Below are 21,866 nucleotides of genomic sequence, written 5' to 3' on the forward strand. Positions count from 1 at the left end.
GGAGTGTGGACAAAATGTGCTCAAAATAAATCAAATAAATCATATCGAACAAACGACTGAACATGGTCTCGTCATTTTCACTTCTTGAGGTCTTATGTCGATAAGTCGAGTTCAGCTTTCATTGGACTGAGTTGCTGTCTTGTCTTTTTTCTGTGGTGAAAAAGCAGCTACAACACAGGACACAGAGCATCAGTTCAGTCAGTCACATTATTTCACTTTGATCTGTGACACATTAAAGTGATTTCCACATTTCCTTTATCAGCCTGTGGGACAGTTTAGCTTTCCATCACCTTAAAAGTAAACAGCAGCTCAGTGACAAGATAATTACCTGGTATTAAAGTGTTTATTTTGCTGCTCTGTGTGCTAAATCACCAGATGAACGATTCACCTCTTGTCCTTTTTACAATCCTGTGGTGTTTTACTGGTATATTTCTTTTATTTTCTTTACAGGTGACACGCAGAGGAATCCTTTTCTGTGAAAGAAAAGTGTTATGAACTGTGAGATGCTCTTTTAGATTGGTCAGATGTTGTCACACCAGCCCTTTCATGCAAACATGCAGGGAAAACCCTGGGTTAACATAACAAAGTGGGTCCCAGCTTTTTGTAACCATGAAGCCAAGATTGATGACGTAATATAAAACAGGTGCTTGCAAACCCAGAAAAGGGAAACTGCCTATAGGTCGAGTCATAGAGAACCATCCAGCTGAGAAAGAGAAAAGATTATAAAATTGACTCTATGACAAGAAGAAAGCAGGAAAACCCTCAAACTGGGCCGGAGTATAACAATTTGAACAGCTTATGTATTTAAATGTTTATTTTATTAATCAACCACTTTCTATGCATCAGGATACAGTTACAGCTGTAATCTCAGCGTTTGCTTCAGCTTCACTAATACTGCAGCCGATGATTTTCCGAATGAGCAGATCTAATACTTGTGAGCTTGACTTGTCTGTGCTGGTGTCAGTAACATGTTCTGGGACATGAACATTGAGAGGAACAGTCTGTCAGCACTGAGTCCAGATTCCGCCTATGGCAGTTTGATCATAGGGTCAAAGTGTGAGGAAGGCTCGGAGAACAACAGCTTTTGGTGGAGGCAGCATAAAAATATAGGGTAGCATAGTCCTTACTGGAAAAATGAGGCTTGTCATTAATCTCACTCAAGAAACATATCAGTGGAAATCTTGTATTTCCATCGTCTAGGACCAACCTCCATCCTCCAAGATGGCAACACTTGCCCCACAGAGGGTTTGATCCCCCGGGTAGCAAACACCCAGGGGTCATGCTGCACGTTGCTTGATGCAGCAGTGGTGCTGTTATTGCATTCTTTACATTCTAGCATTAGTAAATTATGTTAGCTGAAACGTTTATTATGGTCCTAAAATAGTGCAAAAGTTATTATTGGCAATGCAGATAAAATATGCAGACTGATTAAACGCGACATTATGTAGTACAACAAACTGTCTTGGGTCAAAATGTAGCAGTAGTATAAAAATGTCAAATGTTAAAGCTTCAATTTTAAAACTGTTTTTATTATTTTGAATACATAAATTTCAAGTTAGCAACACGTTTCAGAAATGTTAGGACAGAAGCCCGAGGGCAGCTGGGAGCCGAGGAGACCAACTACTGTAGCTGTTCAAACAAAATGTTGACCTCGTGGTGGCCGCGGCTCCGAGGCAGAGCTGGTGCTCTACCAGGTCGGCGGCTTGATGCCTGGCTCCAGCTGTCCATGTGTCACAGAATCCTTCAAGCAGATAACGAACCCCGAGGTCCGCTCATGGATCTCCCATCAAAGTGTGTGCGATTGTTATGTAAATGCACTTTAGACAGATAAACGCATTGTGCGTGAATGAGTGAATGAAACGTGTAGAAAAAGTGCTTTGACAGCTCACACTGAGTAGTCCATTTACCATAATGTGCTAAAAGGTGCCCCCCCCCCATACTTTTATTTTTTTCCAAGATACAGTAAGAGAAATAGCAAGCAAGAAGAAAATAAACAGACAAAAAGCAAACAATGAATAAACTGAAAGCTAGCAGCTTTATCACTTCTGCATCATACAGTCCACGTTATAGTGCATCAGCCAGTATCATGACTTCCAGTTTATTTTATCTTCAACAATGACACCAGTACAGGACATGTACTGTCTGACAGGAAACCCATCATCATGCTCTGCCACTATTCAACACAATAAAAGCTTTTAAAAACATTTCTGTACTTGTCATCATAAAATCTTAGTTACATAACAGTGAGTGTATTCATGTTTGGATACTGTTTAAAAATCAGTGCTTTAGAAGGATTCTAGAGCTGAACCTGGTCTTGATGGCTGAGGTAGTAGGCTTGGCCTGGAGAAGCCCCTCTTTGGAAGTGCTACAGTAACTGATGGTAAGTGCACCATCCTTGCATGTGTCCTTCGTGGTGCTCATTGAAGACTGTTTTGTAGCACTTTTGGATTCATGGGCTATGTTGGTGCCGGCTCGTAAACTACTCTTCTTAATTTTCTTGCTGTTATCAGTACCCTTGGCACTGTGCCTGGAAAAAGAATTGGCTGGTGGGTCAGATGTCACTGAGTTAATAGCAGCTTTAGTTACACTAGTCCTAGCAGCAGCCCTGGACTCATTAGCCCTGGCAGGTGGCTTTAAGATTGTAGAGTTCTGATGTTTTTGGAGTGTTTTCTCTCTCAGGTGTTTCCATACAACCTCACCAGCAGGCATGAGGTTATAGCTAGTGCTGACATTAGTGAGGCTTTCCCTTTGATCAGAGGCCTCCAGAGCAGCTGTGCTTGCCACAGGCAGCTTTTCTATATTTCCCTTTCCCCTCTCAAGTTTCACATCTCCAACCTGCCCGTATCTTTTTCCTACAGCTTTCACATCGTGGTTACCAGAGTGTTTACACATGTTCACATAATCCTCTCTAACATTGTCCCCTTTCTGCTGAATCTCGTAAATATCACTCTCCTGTGAGACACGAGCATCTTTGTCCTGAGATGTCTGGCACTCATTTGATGAGTTTTTGTCCAAGGGAACCCGATTCGGAAGGACAGGGCTGGTGTCTGGTGGAAGGCCTCTCCTCCGTCTGGATAACCTCAGGACCACAGGGTTCTCATTCAGCCGTCTAGACACTGAACGTTTATTTAAACATGGAGTTTGGCATGAATTTCTTCCTGAATTGTGGAGAATACTGAAGGTTGTGTGGATGCTATAGTATTTAGAAAGCGTTGGGTGGCGAAGGTGCTGATTGTTAGCCCGACGGTGGTTGTGATGTAGGGGGTGGTACTTGTTGCTGCTTTCCTGGGCTCTGCTTTGGGGATGGCGCCTTGATTTGTATGTATTGCTTGGCCTTGTGCCTTGTTTGTTACCAACACCAGTTCTCGGCGTTAAAGGAATGACTGACGCTACACAGGAGGTTCTTTGCTCAGAGATTTTAGTAACCATGGCAACCTGCAACAGAGAGAAATTGTGATAGTCTGCATACTTCTGTGGATAATCATTTTTGTAGGCCTGAAGTTAGCATCACCCTGGTTTATGATGCTTAGATGTTTTGGTTTCACAGTAACCATGCAATTTTTGTTTAAATGCATTTGGCAACATATGAAGTCAACGACGCATCCAGAGGAACAACGCCACCATCACATGACTTTAGCGTTGGCATCACTGAGCCGTGATGACATAGCCCAGAGATTGAAACTAAATACGTTCACACACACAGACAAGGTGAGAGGCTTTCAGTCTGATCACAACTTAAATTTCTAAAGGTCACTTTCTGGACTGTTTTTTGTTTCTGAGATCTGTGTATAAGATGATGGAAGGAGGTGTCACCACTGCTCCTGTTTCTCTGTCCATTTATTTTTAGTGCTGATCCAACTATAGCCAACTATGGGGGGGTACACAACAGATAGTTCCCACGTCCATCGGAGGACTAACCCATGGAGTAAAACTTGCATCCGATCGACGATTTACATTAATTAGTGATCGTAATTCCATCAAACTAACACTGATGTCCTTGGATTGTGGGAGGAAATCAGAGCATCCGGGGAGAATTATTTAACATGTATGACATTGGGGGGAGGACCCTCCAAACCCCCACAGTCTGTCTTGGGGATTTTCTTTTTTAACAAATGCTAATCTCAAATGCACAAGGGGTGCACACACACACGGGTGAAGAAATACTCAGATTTCCTTTGACATATAAGCTGTAGCAAAAATATACAAACACACAACACCAAAATAAAATAATGCTATGTTGGTGTATGATAACAACAAACCAGAATCCATCATTTGTGTACACTAAAGCTGATTCATATCTGCAGACCCAGTGTTTGGACTGTTTGTATCACTTACCAGCAACTTTAACTTTAGCTCTAGATGTCAGAGAGGCGACAGCTCTCTATGCATTTGTATTCAATATTGCACATGTCAGGTTAAATGTCACTGTGACTGTTTCAGCTGTTTGGCAGCATTGACAGCAGCGCTGTGACTGTCAAAGAGCAGCTTTATTAATCCACACACACTCCAGTCAGTGGCCCTCTTCAGCCACCATCAGGTGCCACTGACAATGTGTCCAAGACCTTTTACTCTTCTCATCGAACTTAGTAAAAAACTGTTGACAAAGTCCAAAAGGAACAACCCCGGGTGTTAAAAGGACCTGTATGTTTATTAGTGTTTGGTTTCCATACCGATGATACAACAGCACACTTTTCACACAAGCAAACGTGTAGTAAAGCATGACCAGACCTTGTTAGCCCTCTTGACATGAAGTAAGTGCTGGCGAGGTCTCAGGAGGTGTATCTGAGCGCCCTCTCGCCTGTCCCCCTCCACTCCCTTCTTCTGTTGCTTCCCTTCTCTTTCATCGCTGTCCATCCTTTTCTGTGCTCGAGCTGTTAAAGGGCAGGTGGATCTGAGCACAGCAGGGCTGGCAGGCCTCCTCTTCAGTGACCTGGAGTCACTGTGCACTGCAGGACAGGCACAGAAACTATCATTTCAAATAGCAGCTAGAGTTTAAGGAGGAATAATACACTTGCAAAGAAAGATGCAGAAGTTTACAAAAACATTCCCAGCAGGCGAGTACCTGTTTTTCTACATAACATCCTGATTTTCTTCTCCTCAGCTGGAGCCTTGTGACAGGAAGGCAAACGCTGACTGTCACCTGGCTCCCTGTCTCGCTTACTTGTTAAGAATGCCATGTTGCGCGGTAATGCTGCTGAACCTGAAGTGAAAGAGGAAATGGCATCATCAAGTGTGCGTGGCATGTCCCTTTTTTATTTTTAATCTCCGTAGTCTCTCACAGAGTTACTTCACCAAAACAGTTTAAAGATGCTCTGAGAAACACTGTGCAGCCTGACTCTGCTATCAACACAGTCCAAACAACCTAGCTGCTACCAGCTAACTTCACTGTTATACTTAACTGTCGACTGATGTTCCACTAACAGCTTTAGCAACACAATGTAACCCACACCTCCTCCAGCACTCATGCTCAACATGTGCATGAATAGAGGGAAACTTAGGGTTAATGTCTTGCCCGAGGATATTTGGCATGCAGGCCGGAGCAGCCAGGGATCGCACCATCAACCCTCCAGTTAGTAGATGAGCTGTACAGGCCGGATAAAACTTTTAAAACAATTTCATTTCCTGCATCCATTTTTTTATGTCAAACAGGGAACTCAGAGGAGCGGCAAAGGCAGGACAAACAAGGACAGGCTGGAAATGACTACAACTGCAACAACATCAGGTTGTGTTGCTCGCAATAAATCAGAATATATTCTGTACGGTGGTGAATTATGTGAGTAGCACATTTTTCTGTTAAAAGTGTGGAAAAAGACGAGTAAGCAGACAGAGAGCTGAAAACAGGCCGTGTGCCCTCTCTGCTGATATGAGTGAATAGTCTCAGTTTTTTCCTCACTTTCTCTCATGATGGTAATTATTCAAGTAACATATCTGCGTATTATTTATATGATGATTATATGAATAATCCATCCATTCACTTCCGCTTATCCTTTTCAGGGTCGCGGGGGGCGCTGGAGCCTATCCCAGCTGTCATAGGGCGAGAGGCGGGGTACACCCTGGACAGGTCGCCAGTCTGTCGCAGGGCCAACACACAGGGACAGACAACCATTCACACTCACAGTCACACATAGTGGCAATTTGGATTTTCCAATTAACCTATCCCCATAAGCTGCATGTCTTTGGACGGTGGGAGGAAGCCGGAGTACCCGGAGAGAACCCACGCAAACACGGGGAGAACATGCAAACTCCACACAGAAAGACGCCGGCCTGATGGTGGAATTGAACTCAGGACCTTCTTGCTGTGCGGCAACAGTGCTAACCACCGTGCCACCGTGCTACGATTATATGAATAATATACAATATTTATGTGATTAATGTGTAATGTGTGTAAGAAGTATCAAACATTCATGCTGTAATCACAAGGCCCGGCCCAAACGAGGGGAAAATGGCAATCCTTGCCTAGAAGCAGCTATACTCCCTTGCACTGATTTATTTGGCGCCACTGACAAAAAAATGAGGTTACACTCTTTGTTGATGGCTTAAGCTAATGCAGGAGGGTTCACAGAGGGAATGTCAACAGATACAATTACCACACACAGCCCATCTTATTTGAACCGGACCAGTGAAACTAAGTTCAGTTGTGTCAGTCTTTCTACATTATAAACAAATGCTTCATTCATTCAGCATAACCCTTTGGGCTTAAACTTAAAGAAATAAATGTGTAAAATCACAGAAATCTATAATCAAATTACTTTGATGTGTTGTGAGTAGCCATGTAAGAGTTTTTATCAGTCAACAAAACTTTTAAAATTACAGATAAAAGTCCAAAGCTGAAATACCCCTCCACAAAAAAGTCCAGTGGGCCAGATTGGAGCCCTAGCCGGGCCGATGTTTGATATTCCTGGTCCACAATCAATATGCCACCTAGGAAACATCTAGATGACCCAAAAGTCATCAAAAGTGCACATTTCTGACAGCCAAATGCTGCAGAACAGGGAACTGGTGAAACAACAGAAGTTATATTTGACCCTACAGATTTATGGATAAATGATTTAAATGAAAAAATTGTGTTGAGTTTCACGTGACAAATGAGCCTAGACTTTATTTTCCTTGCAGGTTCAGGTTGCTTGGAGTGCATCCAAGGTTATGAGGTTTTACATTTTGTCTGGCTACACAGGGGGTTGCATCCAAAAGGGGTCATTGTTTAAACACCAGTGAAGATTGTCCACAGTGGGACTCCTGATTAGAGAGGAAATAGGCAGGGATCGAGAAATGAGGGAAGGGACAGACGGACGGACGGATAGATAACTAGATCTCTCTCAGGCTGCAGTCTTTCTTCCTAATCTCCGTATGCTCACAATTATGTCCAAAGTTAGTTAGACAAAGAAAGTATTTTTGTCGATATTTGCCTGAAGTGCAGACTTTCAGATTTAATTCAGTGGGTTTAAAAAAAATCGATACGCTGATTCAAATGGTATTTACAGCTTTCATTGTAAATGAGGCCAAAGGGATCTTTGTGCATTCGGCTGTAAGACCAAAATAAACCCATCAGAGTTACCAAAGAGCTTAGGAGCAGTCAGGTCTACATTCTCAAAAAGGTGAATCCTGGCCAGCTCAGCAACATCAAAGGCTTGGAAACCACAGAAAAAACCAACGTGGATGACACAGAGACAAATATCCTGCTGGGAGTTCGAACGACCCATCGTCCAATGAGTAGATAACATCCTCAGCTACAGCCACCCCTGTGCACAGCCTGGTCACGTGAGAGCAGCTTCCGTGTTTTCAGCTTACCTCTTAAACAGAGAAAAGACAAAAAGTCCTCAGTCTTAGGGCGACGTTTGGTCAGACAGGTGACTACAGCCAGGCTGTGGGAGTGGGTATTCTGTGCAGACCTCATCAGCACCAATGGTCCTGGAGAGCTGGGTGGGGACTGAGCAAACTTTCTCTGTGCGTGCAGCCGAGGTCTGCATACATACATCAAGTCAAACCAAACAAGTGCATTTATTAATAATGCAACAAACATTTAATCCTAATCTCTAGTAAGCCACAGTTCAGTGACGACAGAGACTTTAAATGAATTTAGTCTCAAAGTGAATTTCATTTTCTTGATGAAACGCAATGACAGGATTCGTTTTAGAAACTGTTGTACACAGATGGAGCAAATCACAAAGTATAAATATTCATCTGTTGCACCAACTCGCGTTCAGTGAGTGATACAGCATCACTCAAGTTGATGAGTGCATACTTTTGGCAACACTGTGTTTATTAAAATCTATTCGAACCTCTTGGGATGTGATTTTTGTTTAAAAATCAGCTTCTGATGTTGGAACATCACAAGTTTGAGAAGCATAATCACAACACACACAAAAACACACTGGTGCCTACCTGTTTTTGGCACAATCATCTTCATCACCACGACTGCTGGTAGGATGGCGTTGTTGCGTCTGTAAGGACCAGCTCCAGTTTGGACCAGCTGCCCGACGCTTGATCGCAGTGTTAACTACAGAGCCTGAAGAGAACAGGCACAAGCCCAGCTGTGTGAGAACTGACCTCCACCTACAGTGTCATGACAATCAAAGTAATAACACGTGATGACACAGACAATCTGCTCGTGGCTAAAGTTTGGGACCAAAACGCTGTTTACTTCCAGGGAGCCTCCAAATAACCCCAAAAACAACATTAGACACACATGCACGCTTGTTGTGTTACTCACCACAGACACTTGTTGGGGTGTGCGACCTCAGAGTCCTGGCTGAGAGAGCAGCTCTCAGTGGCATCTTTGTGTTTTTAGATCTGCACATGTTGTTCAGTGAGTGTGTGTGTTGAGCAGTGTCTGTGCGTTTTGCAGGTTTGGGGTATTTTGAGTTCTGCAGCGACAGCGTGTTTTGTGTTTTATTTGAGCGTAGTGTCCTGGTAGAAGACGTCTTCTGGTCCGTGCAAGTACGCTGCCGAGTGTGTGCAACTTTCCTTTTACACAATTTCATCTGAGTTTGTGTGTTCCGTAGTATCCGAGTACATTTACTTTCTGGAGAGTGCGAGACCCAATTCAAGTGAGCTGTCTGCCGTTTGTTTGTGTGTTCAGCGTGCAGGCGCTTTGAAACGTGCAGGTTTTGTGCAGTACGTGTGTTCGCCTGTGTGTATGTATTTAGCTGTTTGCATGTGAGTCTTTGCTGTTGTGTGTGCATGTTTTTTCTTGCTTGTGTTTTCTTGTGTGCATTAGGTTTTGTCAGTGTCTTTTGCAGAGCATGTGGACACTTGTGTATGTGTGAGTGAGTGTGTGCAGCACGGTGTTTGTCTCTGTATTCCCTGAGAGAAAGGAAGAGAACTTTGCGGACCAGACGTTCTTCACACCACGGCATCCCGTCACTGATGTCCTGCACCACAAAAACAGTGTCTTCACCTTTAGTTCCACGGATTTTGGGGCATCAACACAATTTTTATTTTATCTGTTTACTAAAACGTATTGATGTTACAGGTACAAGTGAAATGTTTCATCCTGAAATCTGAAACATACTTGGCCTGTGGGGAACATTCTGCCAGCTGTGACTTCTTTGACTAGTCTGAAACTGAGTTATGTGGGGATTTACTCAAATACACTTTTCACTTCAATGTTATTTACACAGCGCCAAATCACAACAACAGTCACCTCAAGGTGCTTTATACTGTAAGGTCGACCCTACAATGATATAGACACATAGAAAAACCCAACAATCATATGAGCAGCTCTTTGGCGACAGTGGGAAGGAAAAACTCCCTTTTAACAGGAAGAAACCTCCTGCAGAACCAGGCTCAGGGAGGGGCGGGGCCATCTGCTGCGACCGGTTGAGGGTGAGAATCCGATATTTCAAACAAACTAGCAAGTCTACCTCTGAAAGGCTCAGAAAGTGGCCCAGTCAGGTTCAGACTTAAATCAAATTGAGATGCTTTGGTATGACCTTAAACAGGCTGTTCATGCCGAAAAAGCCCTCCAATGAAGAGAGCCAAATCCTTCCACAGCCAAGTGAAAAGACTACTTGCCTCAGACCTGACTGCAGTTCTTGCTGCTGGCACAACCAATGTTTAGGTTTCAGGTGCAATGACTTTTTCCTCCGTTAATAAATCTAATTATTATTTAAAAACTGCATTTTGGATTTACTTATATTATCTTTGTCTGATATTAAAATTTCTTTTATGATCTGAAACAAAAAAGTAATCAGGAACAGGCCACGTACACTTTAAAGAGGAAAGACAGTTTACTTACATATCTTTTTCTGATGACGTTCCGCTTGGGTCTGTCTGTACTCATGTTGCCCAGCAGAGAGTCTCTGTGTTTTGCCTGTGCTATGTTTTCACTGCAGGGGCTGGAATAAACATTCGTCTGCTTCTTTCTAGATGAGAAGAATTACGAAATGCTCCAATTAAAAAAAAGCCATTGGACAGGGCTGCAGTAGAGAGTCACACTATTCAATATGACTTCAAGTAATTTTAAAATCAGTCCATTATGTGGCACAGAGTCACTCATGGTGTGCAAAACCACCAGCTAGTCAAGAAACAGTCGTCTAAAGGAGCAGTGAATCTCACTGGAGACACAGCAGCACTGCGTCTATCTGATGACACAGGTGAGCCAGTGCACTGATTACTCTTCAATACCTGAGGGGAAAAGATTTAATTAGGATAAATTAGACAGCCTGGTTCAAATACAATTCCAAGTGCAGATTGCGTGGAAGAAGACATGCAACTGCCACGGAAACAGACAATTCTTCAATAGACATGAAGTTGTGCTGAGATCTAGACTTGTAGTCCTAAACCAAGACAAAGACAATACCAAGACCAGAGGGTATCAAGACCAAGACAAAGTCGAGACGAGACCAAGACCGAGACAAAAGTCTTTAAACTGCAGCCAGATGCTGCTTCGTTTACAGGTCTCAGGCATATTTATGTGTTTTTGCGATGCACAGCCCTCCTCACCGCTGTCTACTGTCTCACTCACTTACTGAGAGGACGGACGAACGCTTCACTTTTCTGTCGCGTCCATCACCCTCTCTGTTTTTCGCACAATGATATTATCCTATATCCTCACATGTGATTGGCCACAATATGGAGGGATTGGAGCATAGCTGAGCCGCTGTGTGAGAGCTGAGCAGCCAAAGGAAATTAGGTGAGGAGCGGCTCTCGCTCAAGGGGAGTCGACTCTTCTGATTCACTACTAAGCACTCTGTAAGCACGGCTCTTAGAGCTGATGCTTTGGCACATGACACATTATCGAACGTTACGGTGTGTGTCATGGATACTGTTGACTCCAAATCTCCCGACCACTATGTCGATCTGAGACAGCGAGACCAAGACAAGACTAGGGGTGAGGGAAAAATCGATACTGTGTAGTATCGTGATATTTTGTTTGCTAATAATGTATCGATACAGGGACAGCAGAAATCGATATTTTGTTACAAAAAATTTTATTTAATGTAAAATTATATTTTGTTTTAATTTACTTTCAAATTCTTTAGTTGCTGAAGGGGCTGCATAGTTTTCATAAATTACATAGTTCAGAATAGCTGTAATTGTACCAGATGGTTGCATTCAGTTAAGTTGGACTAGACTGTAATACAAACCGTTCAGTTTGTCAACAATAAAACTGACTGAGATGAGAGAAAGACTGAGTGCGAGACTTTGATATTAGATAAAATGAATATTGATAAAGTTTACCTTTATGTACAGAATCTGAATATCGCAAAATATTTTAAAAAATTGCAATAATATCGTATCATGCATTAAGTATTGTGATAATATCGTATCGTGGGATGTATGGTGATTTCCACCTCTAGACAAGACCATCTCTGTCTGATCAAGCCATCCTAATCATGATAACTACCCTAATTGTCACACGTCCGTTTTCTCGTGTAGGTCACATTGACAATTTATAATTCATGATGACGTTATTATAAACATCAGGGTGACAGGCTGTAAACATGAAATCGTGCAGCTGCTCAGAGCGTTGTCAGGCTGCAGGATGGTCGCTCTCCGTTTTTCCTCTCACATGGCCTACTTCTGACAGGAAGTAACCATGGTTACAGGAGGATGCTCTCAAACCCTCGTGATCTAAAAGAGCTCCGGTTATTGATGCAAAATCCAACTGTACCCCAGTACTAAAACCTCATAAAAGAAGTATACTGTCTCAGATGCGCGTAATTTCTAGGGGGTTAGAGGGGTTATGACCCCCCCAATAATCAGACCCACAGTTATCCAGTCAATTCAGTAGGAATAAACAGCAACAGACTGAGCCACGTTAATTAGCTTTTCTGCAGTCTGGTTGAATAATTGGTCGAGTCAGAATATAAAATAAGTTAATACATAGCATGGCTTAAATAATCACATCAAAAACTATAGATCTGGATGGAGTTTGATTGACACGTGCTGATTACATTCTTCATATAACCAGGACAGATGAGAGCACAGGGAGCAGCAGATTGGTTAAACACGGAGAGGCGAGCATCAAACGGACCTGCAAGCAGCCACACAGGAGCCATTATGGCTGAATAAAAACAGGAGCTATGGGGTACTGACCAAAGTGCTTAAAGCACACACATGTTGATACAGCACTTTATTACTGTGTGGTCCATTTGCTGTTAAAAATGCTTATATTGATGAACTGCAGCAGCTGTGTTACTTTCAGTAGTTCATATTTTTATAATATCACAATTTTAACTTCCTTTGTAAAACCAGTTAATTTGCAGGGTTAGACCATGTATGTGACTGGTCAAATCTGCCATCCTCATGACTGGTTTGGAAAACGTGGCTCAAGCTATCGAGCTGATAAACTCTTGGACCACATATCCTGATTGTCAGTGTCAGCAAAGTGAAGCCAGATAGAGGAAAGCTATCCTGGCTACAGTGGGGCAAAAAAGTATTTAGTCAGCCACCGATTGTGCAAGTTCCCCCACCTAACATGATGACAGAGGTCAGTAATTTGCACCAGAGGTACACTTCAACTGTGAGAGACAGAATGTGAAAAAAAAAAAAATCCATGAATCCACATGGTAGGATTTGTAAAGAATTTATTGGTAAATCAGGGTGGAAAATAAGTATTTGGTCAATAACAAAAATACAACTCAATACTTTGTAACATAACCTTTGTTGGCAATAACAGAGGTCAAACGTTTACTATAGGTCTTTACCAGGTTTGCACACACAGTAGCTGGTATTTTGGCCCATTCCTCCATGCAGATCTTCTCGAGAGCAGTGATGTTTTGGGGCTGTCGCCGAGCAACACGGACTTTCAACTCCCGCCACAGATTTTCTATGGGGTTGAGGTCTGGAGACTGGCTAGGCCACTCCAGGACTTTCAAATGCTTCTTACGGAGCCACTCCTTTGTTGCCCGGGCGGTGTGTTTTGGATCATTGTCATGTTGGAAGACCCAGCCTCGTTTCATCTTCAAAGTTCTCACTGATGGAAGGAGGTTTTGGCTCAAAATCTCACGATACATGGCCCCATTCATTCTGTCCTTAACACGGATCAGTCGTCCTGTCCCCTTGGCAGAAAAACAGCCCCATAGCATGATGTTTCCACCCCCATGCTTCACAGTAGGTATGGTGTTCTTGGGATGCAACTCAGTATTCTTCTTCCTCCAAACACGACGAGTTGAGTTTATACCAAAAAGTTCTACTTTGGTTTCATCTGACCACATGACATTCTCCCAATCCTCTGCTGTATCATCCATGTGCTCTCTGGCAAACTTCAGACGGGCCTGGACATGCACTGGCTTCAGCAGCGGAACACGTCTGGCACTGCGGGATTTGATTCCCTGCCGTTGTAGTGTGTTACTGATGGTGACCTTTGTTACTTTGGTCCCAGCTCTCTGCAGGTCATTCACCAGGTCCCCCCGTGTGGTTCTGGGATCTTTGCTCACCGTTCTCATGATCATTTTGACCCCACGGGATGAGATCTTGCGTGGAGCCCCAGATCGAGGGAGATTATCAGTGGTCTTGTATGTCTTCCATTTTCTGATGATTGCTCCCACAGTTGATTTTTTCACACCAAGCTGCTTGCCTATTGTAGATTCACTCTTCCCAGTCTGGTGCAGGTCTACAATACTTTTCCTGGTGTCCTTCGAAAGCTCTTTGGTCTTGGCCATGGCGGAGTTTGGAGTCTGACTGTTTGAGGCTGTGGACAGGTGTCTTTTATACAGATGATGAGTTCAAACAGGTGCCATTCATACAGGTAACGAGTGGGGGACAGAAAAGCTTCTTACAGAAGACGTTACAGGTCTGTGAGAGCCAGAGATTTTCCTTATTTGAGGTGACCAAATACTTATTTTCCACCCTGATTTACGAATAAATTCTTTACAAATCCTACCATGTGGATTCATGGATTTTTTTTTCACATTCTGTCTCTCACAGTTGAAGTGTACCTCTGGTGCAAATTACTGACCTCTGTCATCATTTTAAGTGGGGGAACTTGCACAGTCGGTGGCTGACTAAATACTTTTTTGCCCCACTGTATGTTCAGCCTGCTTTGTAGTGCAGGGACCAGAGGAACCAGGCCAGCATGCTGTTGTTGTTCACTGACTTGCAGCTTGAGACCTGACTCAAGTCAAGTTTGACAATGATTTCAAATGTAAATAATCCTAGCAGCAGATGTCTGTCTCCTTCTGGGCTATCTGCAGTATGTTTCTATATCTAGTCCTGTTCTGTGCACACACCTTCTCTCGGCCAACATATTTACAAGCTCTAATGAACGGGTGAAACTGGAAATATGGTAGGCTATGAGAGAGCATACGAAAGACCTATGTGGTAAGAGGTTGTAGGGACAGTAGGACTCAGAGCACAAACAAAGCTCCATTCAGCTGACTTTCATTATTTTGCCAGCGTTTTATGTGGGTTATAGCATTTTGTTCAATTCAAAGGCTTTCAGAGACAGCATATTGATACTGCCAAGTCAGTACATTAATTTAAACTCAATAGCTTACAGTGGGAATTATGAAATATGAATCAAATAATATCTCCCAACCCCACTACTGTAACCTCTCACTATACTTCTGTCCTCGCTTAACACAAGAGCCTAGCTGTACTGTAAATGCATTCAGACAGATTTACAACAACCATTACCCTAGGCTCAAGTTTGTTTCTTATAATGGAGGTAGCTAACCTAAGGCAGTTAAATCATCATGTGATTATGCTGTGATTAATTCTCTCATTAGCAGCAATAACGCCGGGCACTCCTCTAAAATCCCCGTGGAAAGGACTAGAGATGGCACGATACCACTTCTTTTTATGTCCGATACCGATATCATAAATTTGCATATCTGCCGATATGCAAATATGGTGCATTTTATAATCAATAAAACTGTTTTTTATAAATATCTTGCTGCATTTTGTATAAGTTCATAGACAAGTTTAAAAAAACAACCAAACACTAAAGCTATTCTGTTATACCTGTATGCAAAAAAAACCCCACTGATCAGCAAAGCTGATCAATCTAATAAACTTAACCCTGCACCATCTTCCCTATTCTGGTATTTTAAAGAGTACTTAGCAGAAAAATTAAACAACCTAAATAATAGGGTTGCAAACTCCTAGCAAAAAAATAATAGGGAGCCCCCCCCCCTCCCACCCTCCACCTTGTGATGCTTAATCGACGTAATCAACTTTAATTTAATGCACATGTAAAAAAAATTAATAAATAAAATAAAAATGCACAGAAATCAATAACTTTTCTACAATAATGAAATAGTTTCAACATCTTTCTTCAACAGAACTGCAGACTGCACAGATGGTGCCTTCCCAAAGGAAAAAGTACTCTAGCTTACTAGGGTATATTAGACTTAACAGTTACTATATACAGTAATGGACTTCTATACATTTTACATCAGATTAAAACTTTGGTTTAAGATTCATTCAATTTATTAAAAGCTCGACATTTTAAATGAGAATAAGAAAGAAAAGTATGTCTTTGTGCCCCCTTTTCCCTGTTCATGCCCTATCGGCCCCCCTGGCTAAACTTTGCTAGATCCGCCCCTGCACAGTTACAGCCGTCAGCTGTAGAAATAGATCCTGGTGTAGAAAGTATTAAATACATTCTAACAACAGCTGATCAAGCTTAAACGTGCTGCTGTTGTTCAGCCGCTGGTTTCTTTCTGGTGCAAAGTGAGACAAAAACAAACAAGATCAGCTGATCATTGATCAGTTTCATGATTGAAGTAGCAGCAGGAGAGAGAGGGAGAGAGGCAGTCGCTCCATATATGGTTGTTAAGCTTAATGCAGGAATGCTTTACTAACATTCAGAGATGGACTTACTCACTTGCTTTACTTCTGTCTGGGATCACTTCCTGATGAAATGCTGGTTTGGTAGCGAGGCTACAAATACTCAACCAGAGCTCTGACAGGTCTCGCGCCACAGCCGCTCTATCACGTGACGTGTACTGCTCCGACTGCTAAGGTTATGAGCTGAGTTATGTCGCAAGTTTTGTGAGGTGCTTTCGTGATATTTAATTTAATCGGATTACATATTTTTTTTTATTTCTCTCCGATATCCGATCCAGTAATTTAGGTCACTATCGGACAGATACCGAGACGTAATATCGGATCAGTCCATCCCTAGAAAGGACCACGCTTCGTGTCTCACTCACTGATTTTGCACCTCATGTAATCCTATCATCTACACTCACTCAGCACCTGTAACAAACCACACATGTAGCGTGCAGTACAACGTGCTGCAAATAGCCGAGTACCGGTGTTGTGCCAAAAAGTGATTGTCTGCCAAAAACTGATTTCCAGTGTTTCTGTGTATTTTTTATGTGTAATATCTTTACGTATGTTCGTAAATAGACTTCGGTGAACAGGGTTTACAAAGGGGTTATATAGAGAATTAAAACAATATCTGTTTTTCAAGTATCTTTACAACTCTCTGCTATTGTACTTACATTATAACCAATCCGGTCCTTTATCCCCACTTAAAATATTTTTACAGAAATATTGTAATATTTGCTGCCATGTCTGCTGTCCTCTTGGCCAACTTACTCTTACAAAAGACATTTTTAATGTTAATGAGATTTTTTTAACTGCATAAATAAAGGTTATATAAAAGTCACTGCCAAAAACTGATTGCGGCTTCTACCTTGTTACACGAATGTTGTTTGTGGCTCAAGATGACTTTATGTCATCCATGAGGGATGCATTTGACATATGTTTCACATATTATAGCCCAACAAGTTACTTATAGCAGTTTAAATACGAGCAATCAGTTTTTGGCAAATACCGGAAATCAGTTTTTGGCAGACAATCACTTTTTGGCACAACACCTGCCTGCAGCCCTCTGGCTTCTCCCACACCCTGACACGGACACTCCCGTACCGCTACAGCGGGAACTAACATGCGCGGGTGGATGGATTTATTTCTGAGGCGCTTCCAGCCCTGACGACTGAGCAGTCTGCGGATCATTAAACAAACGCAGATGAACGAACAACATACAACGTGTCTTCCACTGAGCATGTTCCCTTTAACAAAGCAGGCATTAATAAAAGAAAACACGCACCCCATCCAGGATCCCCGGCCTGCAGCATGGACACATCTAGGATCTGAGAGAACGGCTCACAGCTTCACCGACTAACAGCAGCTCATGTCAGCTGTCCCCCCGCTCCCCTGGGCTGTTATTCCCGTAGAGCTGGAGCTTGGAGTCGGCCCCTGCACGGCTCCTCAGCGCAGTGAGGAAGCACCGACTGCGGTCATGTGAGCCGCAGTTGCCAGACAGGCTAGAGCCGCTGAACCGAGAGCCGCGTCAGCAGACGCTCAGAACGCAGAGTCGTCACGTGGTTCAGCGTGAGTTTCCGTCCCTTTTCACGTGGGTCATATGTTTTGATTTTAACAGGTTCCCCGCAGCACTTATCCTGTCTCCCACGTCCCACGTGTTTTCAATAAAACATCAGTAGCAGTGAGCAAGCTTCTTTATTTTAACGTGGCTCACATCCACGCACGTAAACATAACCTGCCGCTGCTTCTACGACACAGTCTATATCACAATTTGGTTAGACAGCCCCCTAGTGGTGAAGCTGAACTACCCACATGACTCCTATCAACACACTACTGTTACATGTTTCATTTTATTTTGTATTAACATTAAACCCATTTTAACTGACTGTATGCCTACGCTCTGTCCTATTGAAATAGGCACCTACCACCCCACATGGAAAAGATATAAATCTAAAGTTTTGTGGCTTGTGTGAAACCTGCATGAAAAGCATACAAGAGTGAAAACAGATATAAGATCCATTGAAAAATTATATAAATGAAACTTGTATGTTTTGGAAACTTACTAAAACAATATATGAAAGTAATGAGAAAGTGGCCACTTTCATGAGGAAATCTTATGCAAGTCTTTTATAAGTTTTTACTATTTCTTTTCCATATGGGACGGGTCACACTGTGGTTATTAAGATAAATGTGATAAGCATTTTGGCCTGTGTGCTGAGATGCTGCATATATTTTGTCACACTATGGTGGGCAGTGCTCTCTATTATACTGCTGTGTGTTGGTGGTGCGGCGTGACAGACAAAAACACCAAGCAGCTGGACGAGCTGGTGAAAAAAGCCAGCTCAGTGCTTGGCAGGAGGCTCGCTGGTCTTACATAGGACTGTGGTGGAGACCCCCGAAGCCCCAAATAAAGTCTCTCTATCTTACACATTTAGCTAAAAAAAATGTTTTTTCTGTTCATCCTGTATTTATTGCATTTTTATTCCCAATTTCAACTTTTTTTTGTTTATTATTGTGTTTGCAGTCACATGGTTTTATTATATTTTCTTCAAGGAGATAAGCAGAAACATTTTTAAGTAAGTAAAATTATATTTATTTAGCAGCTTTCAAGACAGAGATCACAAGTGCTTCACAAAAAATACCAGAGCATTTAAAAGAAAGCAAACAGAAGAAAGTTAACCAAATGCAACTCCAAAAGGATGATTTTTGTTTTTTTGTTGCAGCAGCAGCCCGCCTTTTAACAGGTACCAGGAAATTTTGCCATATTACCCCTGTCCTAGCTAGCCTGCATTGGCTGCCCATAAAGTACCGTATTCAATTTAAAATATTACTTCTTACTTTCAAAACTATTAATAAATTAGCGCCAAGTTATCTTAGTGAACTTCTCAAACCACACACTCCTGCTAGAACACTCAGATCTGCCACTCAACTACTTCTGACCCAACCCAGATCTCGACTGAAGTCTCGGGGTGACCGTGCGTTTGCTCTGGCTGCCCCGGTACTGTGGAACACCCTTCCTCTCGACCTCCGCGCATCTGATTCCATTGCACTGTTCAAATCACGATTAAAAACCCACTTATTCAATCTTGCCTTTCCCTCTAGTTAATATTTCTTTTATGATTTTATATCACGCACTTTTATGCTCATTTAAATTCTTGTTTGCTCTGTACCTGTTGCTTTCCTATGTATTAGTGACAGTTATCTGCTTGCATATTTAGTACCCCGCCTCTCGCACTATGACAGCTGGGATAGGCTCCAGCGCCCCCTGCGACCCTGAAAAGGAGAAGCGGAAGGATGGATGATTTTTGTTTTAGTTAAGACCATCCAGCAAAGAATATACAGAGGCTAAGACAAATCAAAAAGAATCGGGTGTTGAACAGAGATAAAAATGTCCTCAGAATAAATAGAAACAATATTTAAACCCAAAGTAAAAACAAGGTCCTGTGTGTGTCCTTTGTGTTGTGTGGGGCTGGACACATGCTGGCTAAAATGAAAAGAATCCATAATGCTGATAAAACCTCTGGCAAAGGGGTTGGTGTCATCATCAACATGTATGATTAAAATATAAGTAATACATTCAATATCAACAACTATAAGCAGTCTGGACAGCTTCATAGTGGAGAATAAGAAGTCAATGAACTCCAAAAAAAAGCTGCTGGGCCGAGTGGACGATACACCACAGCATAATAAAAAGGATCCTTATTCTCGGCTTTAATCAGCTCTAGTTCAAACGAAGGAAAATGTCCAACATTCGCTGAACGGCAGGAGAAACAGCCGTGAAAAACCCCCACAGCAAGACCTCCTCCATGACCAGACACCCGAGGCTTGCTGATGAAGAAATAGCTGTGTGGGCAAAGTTCAATGAGGGACAAATAGTCTAAGTCACTCTGCCAGGGCTCAGTCAGAAATAAATAATGATTTTTTGGGGGGAAAATATCAAATAATTCAGCAAGAAAGATTTATTAGTCATGGATAGGCTATGGCCACACCCTCTAACAGATCATTACATGAAGGAACCTTTTAAAAAAACAAGCGCGCTCATGCTCTTACGTGCTGCACAATAATGTTTAATATTTAGTATTTACTGTTATATTCACATAGATTATCGTGATGTTGTTTATTATATTGCTCTCTTTTTTCCTTGTTTTCTCTTTTTTCTTTCTCAACAGGTGATTTCTCCCCTTTCTTTCCCCCAGTCAAGTCTGTCCCGTGTAGTAAGTGAAAATAAAATAAAATAAACAATAAAAGCAAAGGTGAATCATATAGACCAGGGTTCCCCAATCCCAGTCCACGAGGGCCGGTGTCCTGCAGGTTTTAGATCTCACCCTGGGTCAACACACCTGAATCACATGATGAGTTTATTACCAGGCCTCTGGAGAACTTCAGGACACGTTGAGGAGGTGATTTATCCATTTAAATCAGCTGTGATGGATCAAGAAGACATCTAAAACCTGCAGGGACACCGGCCCTCGTGGACTGGGATTGGGGAACCCTGATATAGACCAATACAGCAAGGCTGGGATGGTCCATTTGGTAAAGTAAATCCGTTGGGCATCTTTCTTTGCCTTTAGACAATAATTCTGATGGCAAAAGAACCAAACGGGACAGGCAGTCTCGTCATGCATTGAAAAGCACCAGGGTGTGCGAGGTAGAAGCCTTATTATTAGCAGGATCTCGAGTTAGGGGGTGCAATTACTCAGGGTTTGGGCCAATTCCACTCACCGCATGATCCCAGAGACCCGAGCCCTGTGTATCCAAGCAGGGGCGTGAAAGACAAATTCCCCTCCATGAAAATTTTCTGAGTACAGGAAACAAGACACCTCGATGTTGCGTACCAGCCACACCCCGCTGCCAGAACAGCCTGAGGTTCACATGGACACCTGCTCTTCTCCCTCGTGGTCTGAGGACACTGCTGAGGTCGCCGGACAAGGATCCAGCCACCGGCAGAGGATGGAAAATGCCGACACAAGAGGATGAGGCCCATCATTAAAGATAAGTTGGATAACAGCGTCTATCATTGATACGGAGCGCAAACAATAGACCAGGACAAACGTAAACACCGGTGCCATCACTCTTATGACCACGTTTTTAAGACTAAGAACTAGGAAACATTTACAGATATGCAAAGAAACTTCTTGGGACACTCACAGCCAACTGGATGCGATTTACAGTTTTGATTGATTTCAGCCAGTCACACAGAACGACCATTGCCTGCTGCTTAGCTGATGATACATTTGAAACTGACGACTCTCACTGGTGGACTCAGTTTTCCTCTCTAAATCTCTTGTATTTATGGGTTTAAAACGTGTTTTCATAACTTGCCTCCCCCTCTCTCAAACAAACATATGGCATTGGCTGAAATGGATGTGCACACATTTTCAAGTTGGGTTTTTTCCCTCTCTCTTTTGTACTTTTTTGCAAAAGTGCTTTAGCTCACCCTCAATCTTTTAATTCCCTCCCATTGCTGAAGAACCAGTCTTGTTCTTAAATGGCTACTCAGTTTACTGAATAAGATCAAAGGTCATAAGGGTCATGGTCTGTCGGTCCTCACCATCCAACCCTTTTTGCTATGTTTTGTTATGTTCTCTCCTGGATTCCTGCTTCCCTCTGTGTAACAAGGCAACCTTTTGTAGCTTGATTTACAG

The 21,866-nt window shown here is 42.5% G+C and overlaps 1 protein-coding gene across 1 annotated transcript; it reads right to left on the minus strand.

Annotated features, from left to right (window-relative positions):
• Positions 1-1,508: 1,508 nt before the first annotated feature.
• Positions 1,509-17,828, minus strand: LOC113031609 (uncharacterized). The gene is made up of 8 exons (XM_026183836.2): positions 17,507-17,828; positions 10,238-10,364; positions 8,711-9,371; positions 8,383-8,506; positions 7,789-7,961; positions 5,063-5,200; positions 4,729-4,946; positions 1,509-3,435 (listed from the first exon to the last, which is right to left on the minus strand). Exons 1-8 carry the CDS (start codon positions 17,509-17,511, stop codon positions 2,278-2,280), a joined length of 2,604 nt encoding a protein of 867 aa, XP_026039621.2. The 5' UTR covers positions 17,512-17,828; the 3' UTR covers positions 1,509-2,277.
• Positions 17,829-21,866: the final 4,038 nt, after the last annotated feature.

The sequence above is a fragment of the Astatotilapia calliptera genome, chromosome 11 (assembly GCF_964374335.1).
Source record: "Astatotilapia calliptera chromosome 11, fAstCal68.1, whole genome shotgun sequence".
NCBI lineage: Eukaryota > Metazoa > Chordata > Actinopteri > Cichliformes > Cichlidae > Astatotilapia > Astatotilapia calliptera.

Coding starts and splice junctions, on each gene's coding strand:
- LOC113031609 (XM_026183836.2), bottom strand. Junction 9,372..10,237: donor ACGTCATCAGAAAAAGATAT/GTAAGTAAACTG, acceptor TTTGTGGTGCAG/GACATCAGTGACGGGATGCC. Junction 4,947..5,062: donor GATGTTATGTAGAAAAACAG/GTACTCGCCTGC, acceptor CCTGTCCTGCAG/TGCACAGTGACTCCAGGTCA.